This window comes from Triticum aestivum, chromosome 5D (genome assembly GCF_018294505.1).
Source record: "Triticum aestivum cultivar Chinese Spring chromosome 5D, IWGSC CS RefSeq v2.1, whole genome shotgun sequence".
Classification (NCBI taxonomy): Eukaryota; Viridiplantae; Streptophyta; class Magnoliopsida; order Poales; family Poaceae; genus Triticum; species Triticum aestivum.
Genome location: NC_057808.1, coordinates 434,437,225 through 434,456,395, shown reverse-complemented (window position 1 = coordinate 434,456,395; position 19,171 = coordinate 434,437,225). Strand labels below are relative to the sequence as shown.

Here is a 19,171-nt window from a genome sequence, read left to right as displayed (position 1 = left end):
GACGGTATACATGGTGCGTCCCATTATCATTATCATGGCATAACATTCGATTTTCCATTTCTTAGATGGAATAACATTCGGGTTTTCGGTGCACAGGAAGATTCGGTTTCCCGTGTTACTATTTTTTTTAGCAAAGTTTGCTGTGTTACTGGGACTGACCAAACAAAATTCAATCGGTTCGTTATTTTAACATTAACACACACATGTTTTTTTAAACAGAAATCGTTATTTTAGCAGGTTATAACCGAAGAAGCCGAATTCATCCCGGCCCAATTAGAGACGCCGCCTAGGTCACGCCCCCACCCCTGACCCCGACTCAGCCGCCGCAACCGCATCTTTTTCCCCATCCCTCCCCAACTCCCGACGGCCGACGGGCCATCATCCCGATCTCCACGCCCCCCCTGCTCGCTCGGCGCCCGCCACCCCCATGGCGATGAGGCCGCCGGCGCCGGTCGACGACGCCATGCGCGCGGTCTTCATGCGCCTGCCGGCGGACGACCCCAGGAGCCTCGTCTTCGCCGCCGCCGTCTGCAGGAGCTGGCGCGCCATCCTCTCCGACCCCGGCTTCGCCCACGGCTACCGCGCGCTCCACGGCGGGCCGCCCATGCTCGGCTTCCTCCACAACGAGTACCGCGCCGGCAACCGCTTCGTCCCCACTTCGACCTTCCGCCGGCGGGCGTCCCAGGACCGCCCAGACTGCCAGGTCCTCGACTCCCGGCACGGCCTCGTCCTCCTCTACGCCCCTGCGTACGACCCCCCTCTTGAGGCCCGCGACCTCGTCACCGGCGACTGGTGGGACATCGACGACGACCCCAAATGCCGCGACATCATGCACTGGCCGGGCGACGGCCCCGACGACTTCTTCAGCGGGACTGGGGTACGCTGTAATGCCACGGTGCTCTGCGCCAAAGATCGGTGTGACCATCTCGACTGCCATGGCGGCCCTTTCCTCGTGGCCTTGGTGGGCTCTGTGGAGGAAGGAGGCATTGCCCTCGCCACTGTCTACTCGTCGGAGGCTCGTCAGTGGAGCCACATGATCTCTGTTCAGAGTCCTGGTTTGCTCACCGATGACGGAGGGCACACTGCTGTGGTGGGAGATAAGGTCTATGTCCCCAGTTATGAGTGTGACAGTGTCGTGGAGTTCAACATTCGTGAGCAACAACTATCTGTGATCAATGTGCCAGAGAACCTGGGCCAGGGATTCCTTTACCTCATCGGTGTGGAGGACGGCATGCTGCTGTTTGCGTCCGTGCTCAAGCCTAGACTCTATCTATTGTCAATGGAGGCTGGTCCTAGAGGAGCTGCGGCATGGGCACGACGCAGGGTCGTCGAGCTCGAGCCATTGCTCCCTCCCCGTGCCCTCTTGGACATGTCGGAGTCGAACATCTGGGCGGTTGGTTTTGCGGAAGGGGTTAGCGTCATCTTCCTCAGAACACCGGCTGGGTGTTACGCAATTGACCTTAATTCAGGCCGAGCCAACAAGGTGGGTGAATTTAGCATTGAAAAGGTCATGCCCTACGCGAGGTTCTGCACTGGAGGTACATACAGACTAGCCAACAAGGTGCATGATGAACAGGGCATTGAAAAGGTCATCACCCCCATGGCGATGCCGCTGAGTCCGCCGGCGCTGGTTGACGACGCCATGCGCGCGGTCTTCATGCGCCTGCCGGCGGACGACCCCAGGAGCCTCATCCGCGCCGCCGCCGTCTGCAGGGGCTGGCGCGCCATCCTCTCCGACCCCGGCTTCGCCCGCGGCTACCGCGCTCTCCACGGGGCGCCGCCCATGCTGGGCTTCCTCCACAACGAATACCGCAGGGGCAACCGCTTTGTCTCCACCTCGACCTTCCGCCGGCCGGCATCCCATGACCACCGGGACTGCCACGTTCTTGATTCCCGGCACGGCCTCGCCCTCCTCTACGCCCCTGGGTACCATGCCCCCTTCGATGTCTGCGACCTCGTCACCGACAACTGGCGGGAGATCGACGACGACCCCAAGTGCCACGACATCATGCACTGGCCGGGCGACGACCCCGACGACTATTACAACGGCAGCATACACTGTAATGCCACGGTGTTCTGCGCCATAGACCGATGTGACCACCTCGACTGCCATGGTGGCCCTTTCCTCGTGGCCCTGGTGGGCTCTGCGGATGAAGGAAGCATTACCCTCGCCACTGTCTACTCGTCGGAGACTCATCAGTGGAGCGACATGATCTCCGTTCAGACCCCGGGTCTTCAAATCGATACCGGGGGGCGCACTGCTGTGGTGGGAAATAATAAGGTATATGTCCCCAATTATGAGGGTGACAGTGTCGTGGAGTACAACATTCGTGAGCAACAACTGTCTGTGATCAAGGCGCCAGAGATCCTGGACCAGGGATACCTTGACCTCCTGGGTGTGGAGGATGGCATGCTGCTGTTTGCGTCAGTGCGCAAGCCTAGACTCTATCTATGGTCAATGGAGGCTGGTCCTGGAGGAGCTGCGGCATGGGCACGACGCAGGGTCGTCGAGCTCGAGCCGTTGCTCCCTCCTCATGCCCTCTTGGACATGTCGAGCTCGGATGTGTGGACGGTTGGTTTTGCTGAAGGAGTTAGGGTAATCTTCCTCAGAACTCCGGCTGGGTTGTACGCAGTTGAGCTTAATTCAGGCCGAGCCAACAAGATGGGTGAATTTAGCATTGAAAAGGTCATGCCCTACACGAGGTTCTGCATTGGAGGTACATACAGACTATCTCGTACTGTTTTTTCAAACACGTGCACCAAGATATGAATGCTAAACATGCCATTGACTAGAATTTCAGTGTTTTTGCTTGTGGCTTACATTGTTGAGTAGTTTAAGTTCAAGAGCGCCCAAATACGTCGATGAATATGTTCTACGTTGCTTTATTCTTCTCATTTTCTGCTTAGGTAGATAGATATTTGTATTCAGGTCTGCTCGCCTTCTCTGGTTTTCTGCGTCTAGATATATGCAGTACTGCTACATTATTCTGATGCTGAGTCATACCGCAGAGTTGCCTTATTGTAGTCAACCACGAGTAGTCTCTGTGATTTTTCCTGTCATGCCGTCTTTGATGTTGATACAAGCCAGAGGAAAGAAAGAGTAGTTGGTGCTGATTAAGTAGGCAGCTGACCAGATAACTCAATGGTGAATGTGTAGTAGGGGCTGTATCCTGTATGTTTTTGTTTGGATGCTCTAGTATATATGGTTTTTGCTGGTTATGCTCAAGAGTTAGTTAGCTTAGTCAAAGCTTTGCTAATCAGGACCCCTTAGCAGTTTTCGTTGTTGTGTACCTCCAATCGCGGATGCATTACATCTTCTATATATACGACGTGTTTGGTTCGGCCAAAAATGCGCGGCTTCCGATTAGAGCGATTTGCGAAACCATAGCTAGCGTTTGTTTCGCTGCCAACGTTTTCCGTAACAGCGCTTTCCGATACAGCGTTTCAGAAAATCGAAACCGCTCGATACAGAGGTGATTAGAAAATCATCAGGACTCTGGTCGCATCAACCAAACAAACAGCGTATTGCGAAAAATTAATCGGAAGCAGCGGGTCTTGTTACGGCAAAGCGAATACGTTACCCGGGCCGAACCAAACGCGTCGATAGTTTGGTTGATATGGACAGCTAAAGATGAAATTATTTTGAGGGGGCAAAGTGCGCTCCTTTCCCTGTTTTGTTCGTCATGTTATCTGATCAATCCTTTGTTACGGTGCAGCATGGGGCCGGTTGCCGGCCTCTGATGAAGCCCCACAAGCAGTTGCTGGTGGTACGATGATGTAACCAAATGGCGTCAAGAAAGATGGTCTCTCTACTTTTGCCTCCCAGAAAGACTTTGAAGATGAGCTGCCTTCTGCTGCTGGCTGCGTTGGATGGTTTGGTTAGGGTTATTTACAAGAACAAGAGCTCTTTGTATCTGCTACCTCTGTCTTTGTGTCTTCGTGTCGGGGGTCATCCTCCTTTTCGGAAAAAAAACTTCTGTCTTCGTGTTTTAGGAGTATGTCATGCTATGAAATTCAAATTTCAAATACAGCCCATGTCTTAACAAAGACAAGCTTGGTTTCGACCAGTGGTATTAATGTGGGTGGATTTACAGCTTATTATGATGAGTAAGCTGCTACTCAAAACTGGATTGCCTTTGTTTTCACTTGAGTTATGGATCGTGCTTACATTTCAAAACATTGTGAATGGCAGACATATGCTATTCATTTTAAATAAGCACGGCTTTTTACAAGCAATGTCATGGCAAGCATCGCAAGATCAGGAGCCGATGCATTCAGTGAAGTTTGTTGAATCTTTGTTTTTCATGTATTTATCCTCAGTTTCTATCATTTCTTTTCTTAGGGTAATTTATATCAATTCTAGTAGCACGAAAAACATAAATTTAAAGGACTACTAGTCTGACATCAATCTCTGAATAAATAAATTTACAGATCTCCATCTTCCATCTAACTTATATGATACTTTGAAGATTAACAGTAGCAAGGAGCTGCTAATAGTACAAGCAAGCAGAGTAACCAAGTGACAACAACACATCAACACCACAGCATTGCATTGCACCATATGGGGTACTTCTTCCAGGCCCCAGACTTGGTTCAGGCTCTGGTGGCCCAAACTCACCAGTAGTGTGGATCCCTTGACCTTCATCGGTGGCGCACCGGAGTTGTCGTGGTTTTTTCTCAACACTGTATTCCTGTTCCATGTCCATCTCATACATGATCATTAAACACCATTATTGTAAGATCTCCATAAAACCGCTGATTGCAGCTGCTCAGATGGCATAAAATGCCATACCTTATTGTACTATAAGCCAAGAAGTAATCAAATGATTGAGCCCCACATTTCTTCAGAAAAGAAATCATGGCCTACACCAATTAACTTACTGAGGAACCCAGAATCCAAACCAATTAACTAGTGAAAAAAACATGAGTGGTTGGACCTGGTGAAGCACCTGAATGGCGAAAATCTTCCAGTACTCTGGCAATGGCTCTATTTCCTCAGGGTTGGGCAATCAGCATTTTCCCAACCTCAAATTTTTCTAGCAAAAACAAAAGAAGCACAATCAGTCCATCCAATAGAAAGAGCATATCAACGCTGATTTTCGTATATATGATAACCCAATACACCCATTTATATTGGCCAAACATCATCCTAAACAAAAGTGAGGATATTATACAAGGGAAAATTGGGAAGCAAAGAAGATGTAAAGCCAAAGAGGAAGTGCACAGATTTTGTGGATATGATATTATCGCACATTCACATTCTTAATCACCATTCATCTTAGAAACTATACATATTTGTTGTTGGATTGTAGAATGACATTATAAATAGTGAGAAATGGAGCACATTTTTCTTTGCTGCCTCTGATTATGCTACCAAAAACAAGACAACAATTGAACCAATTTTTAAATGACGACAATTATCACAAAGGCGGCAGGGTATAATTGGCAGAGGAAACTTGCATCAAACTCAGTTCTAGTAGACTTCTATCTAGTGCCACGTTTGACTAAGGCAACTGCAGCCTCATTACACTACATTACAGAGAAGTAAACTGCTAGGACCATGACGAGAGTTGTTTAACTACAGAAGAAGAGAAGTTACAGCCGTGTCGATATCTTTATGTGCAGAACAAGTTATAAATTATATAAGAATGTTGCTGAAGAAGATTCTGAAGATAATGATGGCACCCTTCACATTCAAGACCGGGCCAAACTGTGAACTGCTGATATTATAGTATTGCAGCAAACTTCAGACAGCGAAATTATACTTCAGTGATTTAACCTCTGATGTGCGTAACCAGAAGACAAAGGTGGTGACATTTCAGATGAGGAAGAGCACTTAGTAAAATGCTTAACTACTTGCGGTTAAAAATTTGAGCAGTTTCAACAAAGCATTGGTAATTGATCAAGGAAGTTGGCTTTTATCAGCATATTCTCTGTACCCAACAACTACACAGAATCAAGTTGTATTGGTTCAGATAGTGCATATGGTCCAACGTCACAAGTGGAGGTGCTTCTTCTGGCTATTAAAACAAGTTAAAAGGAACTACAGAGATGATTTGCAACAAAAGTAGGCCATTAACAAAGTTTCTAGTAATCTATAAACAAGTACTACCAAATTTTTTTTTAGGGCGACTTTGTTTACGGTCAAGAACACACTTTACCTCTCCCTCAAACCAATTCTATCTCAACTGAGTTCCGATTTGGGTCTGTTCCACGGATTGCTTTCCTCTTTCGATCTATAGACTGAACAGCAGATCGTTGGTCCGATCGACCATTCTCGTAAATTAATGATGCATCTTTTCAAGAAAAACCTCTGGGAGTTAAATGATATCTCTGAGAGTTAAGTTTTTATCTGGTACAGCAATTAAAACTTCACACCACTGGAAAGGCGCCAAATGTGTTGCATTTCTGCAGTGATCTAGCAGGATCCATGTTGAAACAATTAGGTTCACATTTTGAAGATGGCATGTGTGCTCTTCTTACAGTAGAGCAGAGAGATCATCATGTTGGCATATAATAAAGATTTTGAATCAGTTAAAATTAGATCTGAACTTACTTCTCTAGAAACTGTCAATGTAAAAAGAATATATCCTTGTACGAGAAGATTTTCCACTTTTTTCTATTCATATCTTTTTTATTTTTGAAAACTTCACAAATTTCAAAAAATTTAAAAGTCTTCAAAAATTGTTTGAAGTTACAAAATTTGTTTGCTTTTTCAGAAAATATTCCAATTTTTAAATTTGTTCATGCTTTTAAAAAATTGTTCAGGAATTCAAAAATTATCCTCTGAACGAGATTTAAAAATGTTTGTAACTTTGTTGAAGGACTTAAGAATCGTTCGCTTGTTTCAAATAAAAAAATGTTTAGTGAAAAATGTACGCGAATCTGAAACTTGTTCGGTGAACGGGGTTTGAAAAAATGTCGAGTAAAATTTTTTCCTGAATTTGAAAATTGCTCCGTGGACAAGATTTGAAAAAATCTCACCTTTTTTCAAAATCTTGGAATTGTTCAGTACGAGATTTGAAAATTTCAGTGAAAATATGTTCATGAATTTGGAAAAAGTTCATGAATTTGAAAATTTGTCTGCATATTTAAAAAATCATGATTTTTTTAAATCACAAATTTGATTTTTGGATATGATTTGAATTTTTTTATGAATTTTAAAAAACTCGTGAAACCCCTACAACATTTTGTATGAGCGATACAGTCGCTACAAGAAGCTCAAATAGTTGACCGCTAGCATTAGCGCTATAATGGCCTCCCTTTTTCCAGTTAGAGATGACAACAAAGTATCATCATGCTAAATTCAACCAAGAATCTTATCAATTAAAGGCTATGATCCGTAGTTCAATCTTATAATTTAGCCTCCTTTGGTTCCTAGGGTAGGAAAATCATAGGAATACGATAAAAGGTTTTTTTTACGATAAAGGGAAAATCATAGGAATAGAATAGTTATAGGAAATGAGATGACATGTATCTCAAATCCTCTGAATAGTTATATGAAAGGAGATTTTCTTTGGTTCACATGTCAAGAGTTTTTCCATTGAGTCTAGGCTAATGTTTATTTTTCTATGAAATGTGGAGGATAGAAAGAATTCCTCTATAGAAATAAGATTCTATTCGTACAAACCAAAGAGCTCTGCAAGAATTTTTCCTATAGAAATCTTATCCTATGAAATTCCTACAATATGCCTCCAAACCAAAGGAGTTCTAACTGAAAATCCTTAAGCTTTCAAAATGCAAAGGAATTCCTAGGTACTTGACAGGGAAATCGCCTACTACACATTGAAAAATATCCACAAAAGTGTCTAATTCATGAGTATCCATGTTAATAGGCGCCAAATCACTCTTGTGATAAGTAATCCTCATTGTAGAACTTGTTCAAAACAAGTCAAAATCCACTTAAGATTAAAAGATATTTTACGATCATTCTCCAGAGAAAGCAGGGCGTCGTCTACATATTGCAGGCACATGAACCCCCCCCCTTACTCACTAAATTAGGATATAACCCCATAATCAGGCCTACTTGAAAGCCATTGACTAACATTATAGAGAAGACAGACACTGCCAGGTTAAATGAGAGAGGAGACAAAGGGTCATCCTGTCTTAATTTTTTACCAGTAAGTAAAAAAGTCATTCTCCTCCCCATTTAATAAGTTTAGCCATGCTCACATTGGGCACAATTCGTCGATCTCCATCCATTCCTTGGCATGGAATCCCGAAACGTGTAGACAAACTATGTGTGACAATACGCCATAAAATTTGCTTTATCGATGGTGTACATGATATGTCCCATATATCATCATACCATAAAAATCCAGTTTTTCAGTGCACATGAAAATTTCGTTTCCTGTGTTACTGACCAAACAAAATTCAACCGTTTAGTTATTTAAACACATGTTAACCTCAGTGACACTCCAGAATAGGTAGCGACCATGTTAGGCCAAGGAAAAATCAATGTGACAATTGTTGTGGGGTTTTGGTATCTATGGTGGGAACGCAGGAAGCTTGTCCATGATGAACAACTACAATCTACAAGGCAAGTGGCAATATCTTTCATAGCACTCTTATCAAACTATGTAGCGGGAGCCTTGCCTAGAGCAGCAATTAAACGAGGGGGATTGGTTCCTCCGCGAAGTGGATATGTGAAACTGAACATTGATGCGGACTTCGATGATGGGATGCTCAGAGGTACAACGGGTGCTATCATCTGTGACAAGTTAAGAAAGTTTATAGCCGATGGGGAAATAGCTGTATAGATTGGTGCTCAAATGTTCTTTCCGCGGAGGTTCAGGCATTAAAGTATGGACTAACTTTGGCACGGTCCATTGGATGCAACAATTTGGTGGTTAATTCTGGCAATCTTTGCAGGGGCTTACCACAATGAAAGAAGGTGCAAGCTTTGCAGGGGCTTCGGCTTCAATTTTCGACGACTGTTATGACAATGTCATGCGACTTTCCTCATATTATTTCCGAGCATTGTCCTAGAGAGGCTAACTCGGTAGCCCATGAACCGGCTATATTAGCGAAGTTCTGTGATTCTGGTGTTTGGATGAATGAAGCTCCTGTTTCGATCACCCATCTTCTTGTAACCGATGCAACACTTATTATAAATGAATAGAGAGGAGGTTTTTAGTTAAAAGCACATGGGTTACCTTTTTATTTTGAGTGCTTAACACAGGTTTTTCTTTGAGGCAAGAGTCCTTTTTTTTAGCAAATGGGGCAAGAGTGCTTGACACAGGTTAACCGAAGGAGCCGGATTCATCCCGGCCCAGACGTTAAGTACAAAGCCATCCCGGCCCAATTAGAGACGCCTGGACGGGCACGCCCCCACCCTGGCCGCCGGCGCCGCATCTTCTGCCCCATCCCTGACCCCGACGGCCGACGGGCAATCCTCGCGACCTCGACGCCCCCCTGCTCGCCCGGCGCCCGCCACCCCCATGGGGATGGCGATGAGGCCGCCGGCGCTGGTCGACGACGCCATGTGCGAGGTCTTCACGCGCCTGCCGGCGGACGACCCCAGGAGCCTTGTCCGCGCCGCCGCCGTCTGCAGGAGCTGGCGCGCCATCCTCACCGACCCCGGCTTCGCCCGCGGCTACCGCGCGTTCCACGGTGCGGCGCCCATGCTGGGCTTCCTCCACAACGCGTACCGCAACGGCAACCGCTTCGTCCCCACCTCGACCTTCCGGCGGCGGGCTTCCCAGGACCGCCCAGACTGCCAGGTCCTCGACTCCCGGCACGGCCTCGTCCTACTCTACGCCCCTGCGTACGAACTCCCCTTTGACGCCTGCGACCTCGTCGCCAACAAGTTGTGGGAAATCGAAGCCTTCCCCAAGTGCCGCGACACCATGCACTGGGAGGACATCTACGAGGGCGTGCTACACTGCAATGCCACGGTGCTCTGCGCCAGAGACCAGTGCGACCACCTCGACTGCCATGGCGGCAGCCCTTTCCTGGTGGCCTTGGTGGGCTCTGCGGACGAAGGAGGCATCGCCCTCGCCACCGCCTACTCGTCGGAGACTCGTGAGTGGAGCGACAAGATCTCCGTTGGGAGCCCGGGCTTGCAGATCGACGACGGAGGGCACACTGCTGTGGTGGGAAACAAGGTCTATGTCCCCAGCTATGAGTGTGACAGTGTGGTGGAGTACAACATTCGTGAGCAACGACTATCTGTGATCAATGTGCCAGAGAGCCTGGACGAGGCACACCTTGACCTCATAGGCGCGGAGGACGGCATGCTGCTGTTTGCGTCCGTGCTCAAGTCTAGACTCTATCTGTGGTCAATGGAGGCTGGTCCTAGGGTTTCCAGTTGTGTACCTCCAACGCGGATGCATTCCAGTTTCCATCTATATATGTAGTTTGGTTGATATGGACAGCTAAAGATGAAATGATTTTGAGGTGCCAAAGTGTGCTCCTTTTCCTCTTCTGTTGGTCATATCATCTGATCAAGCCTTTGTCTGTTACGGTGCAGCATTCCGCCGGGTGCTGGCCTCTGATGAAGCGGCACGCGCGGTTGTCGGTGCCGGTACGACAGTGTGACCAAGTGGCATCGAGACGATGGATCTGTCCACCTTTTCCTCCCAGGAAGACTTTGAAGATGAGCTCCGGCGGGTGTCTTCTGCTGCCGGCTCTGTTGGGTAGTTCGGTTATCTCTATGGTGTTGCCTGAACTCAAGTTAGTTTTGCTTAGTTGTCCGTAGTTTGAGTGTGTGTGACCCAGCAGAGCAGGGCATCTATGGTTCTACCTTGCAAGTTAACACAAACCCGGTTTCAATAGTACTACTATTATTGTGGGTGGATTTACAGCTTATTATGATGAGTAAGCTGCTATTCAAAACTAGATTTCCTCTTTTTTTCTACTCAAGTTATGGATCGTGTTCAGATATCAAAACATTGCGAATTGCAAGGTGCATTGCTTTTTTGCAAGCGACGTTATTGCGAGCATCTCAGGATGAGGAGCTGATGCATGACATGAAGCTTCAAATTTTTGTTTTCGGATTCAGTGTGTTCAATAAGGATACAATGGAATTCATGTATGCTTCCTCGGTTTTTATCATTTCTAGTAGCAGGAAACACATAAATTGAAGTGCTGCTCGTCGACGATCAAATTCTGAATGCATAAATTTACAGAGCTCCATCTTCCATCGTAAATTTACATGAAACTTTGAAGACTGATAGTAGCAACAAACTGATAATAATACATGAAAGCAGCATAACCAGTGACAACAACACATCAACACCACAACATTGCATTGCACCAGAAGCCAGAAGGATACTCTTCCAGATTACAGACTTGGTTCCGTGCTCTGGTGCCTCAGACTCACTAGCAGTGTGGATCCCTTAATCTTCATCAAAGGCGCACCAGAGTTGTCGTGTTTTTTTGCGACATTGTATCCCTGTTCCATGTACAAACCATACATGGCAATTAAACACCATTATTGCAAGATCTCCATAAACGGTCTGTCGCAGCTGCGCAGATAGTACTAAGCCAGTAAGAAAAATTAAATGATGATCTGAGCCCCACTTTTGTTCCGGTAGGAAATCACAGCCTACACCAACTAGCTGACTGAGGCACCCATCATAACCCAAACCAAGTAACTAGTGAGAACAAACATTAGTAGTTGTACCTGGTGAAGCACCCGAATGGCTAGATCTTCCAGTACTTTTGGCAGTGGTCTTTGTTCCTTAAGATTAGGCAAGCAGCATTTTCACAACCCTCACAGTTAGTTTTCTAGCAAAATCAAAAGAGGCACAATCAGTCCATCTGATAGAAAGAGCATATCAACACTAACTTCCGTATAAGATGACAACCAACTACACTCATTTATATTGGCTAAAAATCATTCTAAACAAACGTGAGGATATTATGAAAGGGAATATTGGAAAGCAAAGAAGATGTAATGCCAAAGAGGAAGTACACAGATATGTGGATACGATGCATTATCTCACACTCGCATTCTTAATCACTGTTCATCTTAGAAAACTATTCATCTTTGTTACGGATGGTAGAATGGCATTATAAATAGTGAGAAATGGAGTCTTTGCTGTCTCTCATCATGCTACTAAAACAAGAAAATAATTGAACCAATTTTTAAATGATGACATTTATCACAAAGGCAGAAGGGTGTAATTGGCAAAGGAAACTTGCATCAAATTCAGTTCTAGTGCGCTGTTTCACTAGGCAACTGCAGAGTCACATTACATTACAGAGAAGGAAACTAGGAGACCATGACGAGAGTTGTTTAACTACAAAAGAAAAGTTACAGGCATGTCTGACGTATTTATGTGCAGAACTGCAGACGAAGTTAGAAATTATCATGTTTAAGTGTTGACGGATGAAACTAAGGCACTGAATTTTAGCAGCAAGGATAGTAGTTAAATTGGCTAAAAGTTTGTAGGCTTGTAGTCTGCAAAGAATGTTACTGAAGAAGATTCTGAAGATCATGATGGCACCCTTTACATTCAAGACCGGGCCAAACTGCCAACTGATGATATTATAGTATTGCAGCCAACATCAGACAGCAAAATATACCTTAGCAATTTAACCTCTGATGCATGTAAACAGAAGACGAAGGTGGTGATATTTCAGATGAGGAAGAATGCTTAGTAAATGCTTAACTTCTTGCAATTAAAATTAGAGCAGTTTCAACAAAGCATTAATACTTGATCAAGAAAATTGGATTTTATCAGCATATTCTCTTTACTAACAACTACAGAATCCAGTTGTGTTGGTCCAGATAGGGCATATGGTCCAACGTGAGAAGTGGAGGTGCTTATTCTGGCTATTAAAACAAGTTAAAAGGAACTACAGAGAAAATTTGCAGCGAAAGTAAGTCATTAACAAAGTTTCTATTTATCTGTGAACAAGTACTACCAACATTTTTTTGTGAGGGCAACTTAGTTTACGGCCAAGAACACATTTTACCTCTCTCTCAAACCAATTCTATCTCAACTGAGTTCCGATTTGAGTCTGTTCCAGATTGCTCTCCTCTTCCGATTCATAGACTGAAGGGCAGATCATCGGTCCAAGTGACCATTCTCGTAAATTCATGATGCATCTTTTGAAGAACATCTGGGAGTTATATAACTTTACACCATTGGAAAGGCACCGCGAGGTGTTGTATTTCTGCAGTGATCTAGCAGGATTCATGTCGAAACAATCAGGTTCTCATTTTGAGGATGACATGTGTGCTCTCCTTACAGTACAGCAGATAGATCATCATGGTGGCATATCAATAAAGATTCTGAATCAGTTGAAAGCAGTTCTGGACTTGCTACTCTAGAAACTGTCAATGTAAAAAGAATGTATCCTTGTACAAGAGTGACCCATAGTATGTCGAGAGGTAGTCCCATCTGATCTGACAACCAGAGCTAGTGCCCTGTACCACTGATTCAAGCAATCTTGAGTGTTACACCTTCTGAGAGACTCTAATTTTGCAATCTCACTATTTGAAACTCCTTCTTTCACTAGAATTGGTTTTAGTGCCTTGAAAGTTACATCGTTTGGTGGTGTGCTCGATGCCAACATCTTCTGAAATATTTTCACAGCCTCCTCCATTTTCCCACCAGATACATACATCTGAATCACAGAATTATAACTTAATGCTTGAGTTAGAAGCCCTAAAGCTTGCATTTCCTTGGAGATCCTGTGAGCTTCATCATAGCGAGCAACTTTCTTGTACAAGCACACCATCATCGCATATGAAAATTCATTTGCACTTCCCGTAATCTTCAAATTCTCAAAAAGCTCACGTGCTTCGTTCACCATACAATGATCACTGTAGAGGCCAATCATGCAGTTGGATGCATAAAGGTTGGTGTCAGTATCTAATGATTTCAGAAGCTTGTACGTTTTTTGGGCCTCTGCCAGATACCCTGCTTTCGTGTAGAGTTTGATCAAAGAATTGTAGATCGAAGCACTCTCACATAAACCAGCCTTTGTCACTAAACCAAAAAATGCTGCAGCTTGCTGGACATTTCCAACTTCAGCATATGTATCAATTAAGATAGAGTAAACATATGCATCCGCGTGGACCCCCAAAGTGACCATTTCTCTAAATAGGCATTCAACCATGTGCAAATTCCCATTCTTAGTAAAGCTGTCAATCACCACAGAATATGGAACACAGTCAATCGGCATTTTAGCTGCTTGCATCTTTCTCAAGTAGTAGAGAGCTTTCTCTGGCAGTTTAGCAGTTGACAGGAGTTGAATGAGAGAACTGTAAGTCAAGTAATCAGGTAGTATGCCGTACCTCTCCATGCCAGCAGCTATCTCACAGGCCTCACCAAGCTTCTCTGCTAACCCATATGCTTTGATCATAACATTGCACACAGAAACGCTAAGCATCTTCCTCTCCAGGCAACACATAAAAGCCTTTTCCGCGAGGTTTATGTACCCTTTCTTCCCAAATGCATCAATATTTGCAGAAAAGCACTCGGAGTCCATTTGATTACAGAACCTCTCAAACCAACACCACGACTGCTCAAGCATCCCAGCATTAACATACATCCTCGTTAGAGCTGACTGCGTGTATTCATCGATCACCAGGCCACTCTCGTCCATTTCTTTAACAAGGGCTTCTGCTTTACTGACCATTCCCCTGGTACAGTACCCGTACAATAGGGTGCGGCAGCTCACAACATCTGGCACCAATTTTTCGGCTTTCATCTTACAGAAGTAGTGCTCTGCAACATCAATTTCATTGCTTTCTCTGTATAGTGAGATCAGTGTGTTGTAAGTCCTGGTGTCAGGAAGGCACTGAAACTCCTCCATCATCCTCACCAAAGAAGCCACCTGCTCCATCTTATGGTGTTTGCCCCAAACATGAATCAGTGTGTTGAAAGTAATAATGCTCGGTGCAACACCTTCCCTCAACATTTGGTTGAACATGTCTGACACTTTCTCAAGCTGCCCAGCCTTTCCATAAGTATCAATCAAGGTGTTGTAAGTATACAAGCTATAGCAAAGATGTCCATCCAACCCTGTATCTGATTCAGAAGACCATCTTTGAAAGAACAGCTCCGCCTTCTCATACTCTCCAGCCTTCTTATGCGCATGAAGGACAGTGCTCATGGTGACCTCGTCAGGCACCAAGCCGCGCTTGCACATGTCCCCGAGCCACAGCAATGCCGCCGTCTCTCTGCCCCCTTTGCAGTACACATCGATGAGCGTACCGTACGTCGCATTATCCGGCGCCACGCCGCAGGAATGCATCTGGCGCCACAGGCCGGCGACAAGGTCCCATCGCCTCGCGCGCCCGACCGCACAGAGCACGACATTGTAGTGGATGACATTGACCTCGTGGCGCCTCTGCCTGCGGAACCAGTCGAAGATCTCGACGGCCCGCCGCCAGTCCTTCTGCTCCTTGAGGATGATGGTCCTCTCCCGGCTGCTCAGCGTGTCCCTCCACGGCCACAGCGCCTCCCCGACGTCCCGGACGCGCTCCAGCGCGTACAGCATCGCCGGGATGGACCCTCCGTAGCCGGCCAACCTGCCCCTGCCCTTCCCCCTTTGCGCAGCAGCACTCTGTCCGGTGGTGCCGGCGACGGTGGGTGGAACCACCACCACATTGGGGCAAGCCTCGGCGGTTCTCGCCGGCGCCGCCGAGACCGCGTTGCTCTGGAGCGCGAGGCCTTTGTCCCTGCGGCTGGCGCCGGGCACCGAGGCCGCGAGGCTCGACTGCGGATTCAGCGGCGGCGGCGCGGGAGCACGGTGGAGGAGCCGGTCGCACGGGCTCAGCATCCCGCCCTGCGAAACAGCCGGGCGTGAGTTCCGCCGGTATTTGGGTCCAGAAATCGTGGATGGAAAGAAAGCCGCGAGCTCATACCTCGAAATCAATGGCGGGGGACTGCGGACCGGGCGAGGGAGGCAGCGGGAGCGCGACGAGCAAAAGGGGGGAACGGCGGCGGCAGCGGCGGCGCGGGTGTTTCAGGCGTCGGCGGTGGGCGGCGCCCAGGTGCGGCACGGCCACGGCAGGCGGTGGCGGGCTAGAGGAGAGATTTTGGAGCGGCTTTGGGCTGGGTCGGCAGCCCGAGGAAGGAGATGAGTTTGGGGGGATGTGGATGTGGATGTCAAAATCACCTCTTTCAGTCACTCTACCTGACCCTAAGTCTGCCCTGCTATTTCACCCTAAAATTTCGAAAGTTGCTTCCAAATTTTTGAAAACTCGTCATGAATTTTACGAGAGGTGGTCTCCTTTAGTCGACCCATAAATCAGAATGTTTATCCTAATCTTTTGACAAATTACTCTATTTAAAAAAAATACGACAAAGATTTCAAAAATATATGACAAACTTCATGAAAAGAGCGTCTGGGTTGTGAAAGCGGGAGAGTGAGTGAGGGCGATCTTACACCATCACTTGCCACAAACCTTTATTTATCTATAAGAATACCAGGCTACAACTTTTCCCGACCATTTTATTTAAAAAGGTTTTATCATTTTTATGACACTAGTTGTATCTCACTATTGAGTTTTCTCGTTAGAAGTTATACTTGCTCAAAAATATAGTCATTTCGTGAGATGGTCGCTCAAATTTCACATTAGACAACTCAAAGATTCCATCGTTCCGTTAGGTATTTGCTCAAAAATGTCATTAGACAGTGTTACTATCAGGTCAAACCCATTGACAATGTTATATGACCAAAATACTCCTAGACACACATGTCATCTCTCTCTATCTCACAATGATAACTGTGAAGGAAATATGCCCTAGAGGCAATAATAAAGTTGTTATTTATATTTCCTTATATCATGATAAATGTTTATTATTCATACTAGAATTGTATTAACCGGAAACTTAGTACATGTGTGAATACATAGACAAAACAGAGTGTCCCTAGTATGCATCTACTTGACTAGCTCGTTTATCAAAGATGGTTATGTTTCCTGACCATAGACATGTGTTGTCATTTGATGAACGAGATCACATCATTAGAGAATGATGTGATGGACAAGACCTATCCGTTAGCTTAGCATTATGATCGTTGAGTTTTATTGCTATTGCTTTCTTCATGACTTACACATGTTCCTCTGACTATGAGATTATGCAACTCCCGAATACCGGAGGAACACCTTGTGTGCTATCAAACGTCACAACTTAACTGGGTAATTATAAAGATGCTCTACAGGTGTCTCCGATGGTGTTTGTTGGGTTGGCATAGATCAAGATTAGGATTTGTCACTCCGATTGTCGGAGAGGTATCTCTGGGCCCTCTCGGTAATGCACATCACTATAAGCCTTGCAAGCAATGTGACTAATGAGTTAGTTGCGGGATGATGTATTACGGAACGAGTAAAGAGACTTTCCGGTAACGAGATTGAACTAGGTATTGAGATACCGACAATCGAATCTCGGGCAAGTAACATACTGATGACAAAAGGGAACAACGTATGTTGTTATGCGGTTTGACCGATAAAGATCTTCGTAGAATATGTAGGAACCAATATGAGCATCCAGGTTCCGCTATTGGTTATTGACCGGAAACGAGTCTCGGTCATGTCTACATAGTTCTCGAACCCGTAGGGTCCGCACGCTTAACGTTCGGTGACGATCGGTATTATGAGTTATGTGTTTTGATGTACCGAAGGTAGTTCGGAGTCCCGGATATGATCACGGACATGACGAGGAGTCTCGAAATGGTCGAGACATAAAGATCGATATATTGGATGACTATGTTTGGACATCGGAATGGTTCCGGATGAATTCGGGCATTTGCCGGAGTACCGGGAGGTTATCGGAACCCCCCGGGGAGTCAATGGGCCTTAATGGGCCATAGTGGAAAGGAGGAGGAGGCGACCAAGGTGGGCGCCCCCAAGCCCAATCCGAATTGGGAGGGGGGCCGACCCCCCTTTCCTTCCTCCATCTCTCCTCCTTCCTTCCTCTCATACCCCTACTTGGAAGGAGGGAATCCTACTCCTGGTGGGAGTAGGACTCCCCTAGGGCGCGCCATAGAGAGGGCCGGCCCTCCCCCTCCTCCACTCCTTTATATACGGGGGAGGGGGGCACCCCATAGACACACAAGTTGATCATTGATCTCTTAGCCGTGTGCAGTGCCCTCCTCCACCATAATCCACCTCGGTCATATCGTTGCAGTGCTTAGGTGAAGCCCTGCGCCGGTAGCTTCATCATCACTGTCATCACGCCGTCGTGCTGACAAAGCTCTCCCTCGACACTCTGCTGGATCGTGAGTTCGTGGGACGTCACCGAGCCGAACGTGTGCAGATCGCGGAGGTGCCGTACTTTCGGTACTAGGATCGGTCGATCGTGAAGACGTACGACTACATCAACCACGTTGTCATAACGCTTCCGCTTACGGTCTACGAGGGTACATGGACAACACTCTCCCCTCTCGTTGCTATGCATCACCATGATCTTGCGTGTGCGTAGGATTTTTTTTAAAATTACTACGTTCCCCAACAATGGATCCTTTCTAGAGAAGGAGTTTCTCTCGAAAGAAGTGAGTGGGAGGAAAGTAGAACTTGACGAGGTAACTGTACCTGCTCCCTTATTGTAAAGTAGTTCATCACAGAAATCTGTTCCTGTGACTCCTACACCAATTAGTGAGGAAGCTAATGATGATGATCATGTAACTTCAGATCAAGTTACTACCGAACCTCGTAGGTCAACCAGAGTAAGATCCGCACCAGAGTGGTACGGTAATCCTGTTCTGGAGGTCATGTTACTTGACCATGACGAACCTACGAACTATGAGGAAGCGATGATGAGCCCAGATTCTGCGAAATGGCTTGAGGCCATGAAATCTGAGATGGGATCCATGTATGAGAACAAAGTGTGGACTTTGGTGTACTTGCCCGATGATCGGCAAGCCATCGAGAATAAATGGATCTTCAAGAAGAAGACTGGCGCTGACGGTAATGTTGTTGGAAATATGCCCTAGAGGCAATAATAAATGGTTATTATTATATTTCTTTGTTCATGGTAATTGTCTATTGTTCATGCTATAATTGTATTGTCCGGAAATCGTAATACATGTGTGAATACATAGACCACAACGTGTCCCTAGTAAGCCTCTAGTTGACTAGCTCGTTGATCAACAGATAGTCATGGTTTCCTGACTATGGACATTGGATGTCATTGATAACGGGATCACATCATTAGGAGAATGATGTGATGGACAGGACCCAATCCTAAGCATAGCATAAAAGATCGTG

The 19,171-nt window shown here is 46.0% G+C and overlaps 2 protein-coding genes across 2 annotated transcripts; one reads left to right on the top strand and one right to left on the bottom strand.

Annotated features, from left to right (window-relative positions):
• The first annotated feature begins 319 nt into the window (after window positions 1–319).
• LOC123122435 (uncharacterized) lies at window positions 320–4,125 on the top strand. Its single transcript, XM_044542638.1, has 2 exons — window positions 320–2,717; window positions 3,717–4,125. Exons 1-2 carry the CDS (start codon window positions 428–430, stop codon window positions 3,779–3,781), a joined length of 2,355 nt encoding a protein of 784 aa, XP_044398573.1. The 5' UTR covers window positions 320–427; the 3' UTR covers window positions 3,782–4,125.
• Window positions 4,126–11,080: 6,955 nt separating this feature from the next.
• Window positions 11,081–16,079, bottom strand: LOC123122434 (pentatricopeptide repeat-containing protein At3g23020). Its single transcript, XM_044542637.1, has 4 exons — window positions 15,827–16,079; window positions 12,925–15,747; window positions 11,627–11,730; window positions 11,081–11,395 (listed from the first exon to the last, which is right to left on the bottom strand). Exon 2 carries the CDS (start codon window positions 15,739–15,741, stop codon window positions 13,279–13,281), a length of 2,463 nt encoding a protein of 820 aa, XP_044398572.1. The 5' UTR covers window positions 15,742–15,747; window positions 15,827–16,079; the 3' UTR covers window positions 11,081–11,395; window positions 11,627–11,730; window positions 12,925–13,278.
• Between the last annotated feature and the right edge of the window lie 3,092 nt (window positions 16,080–19,171).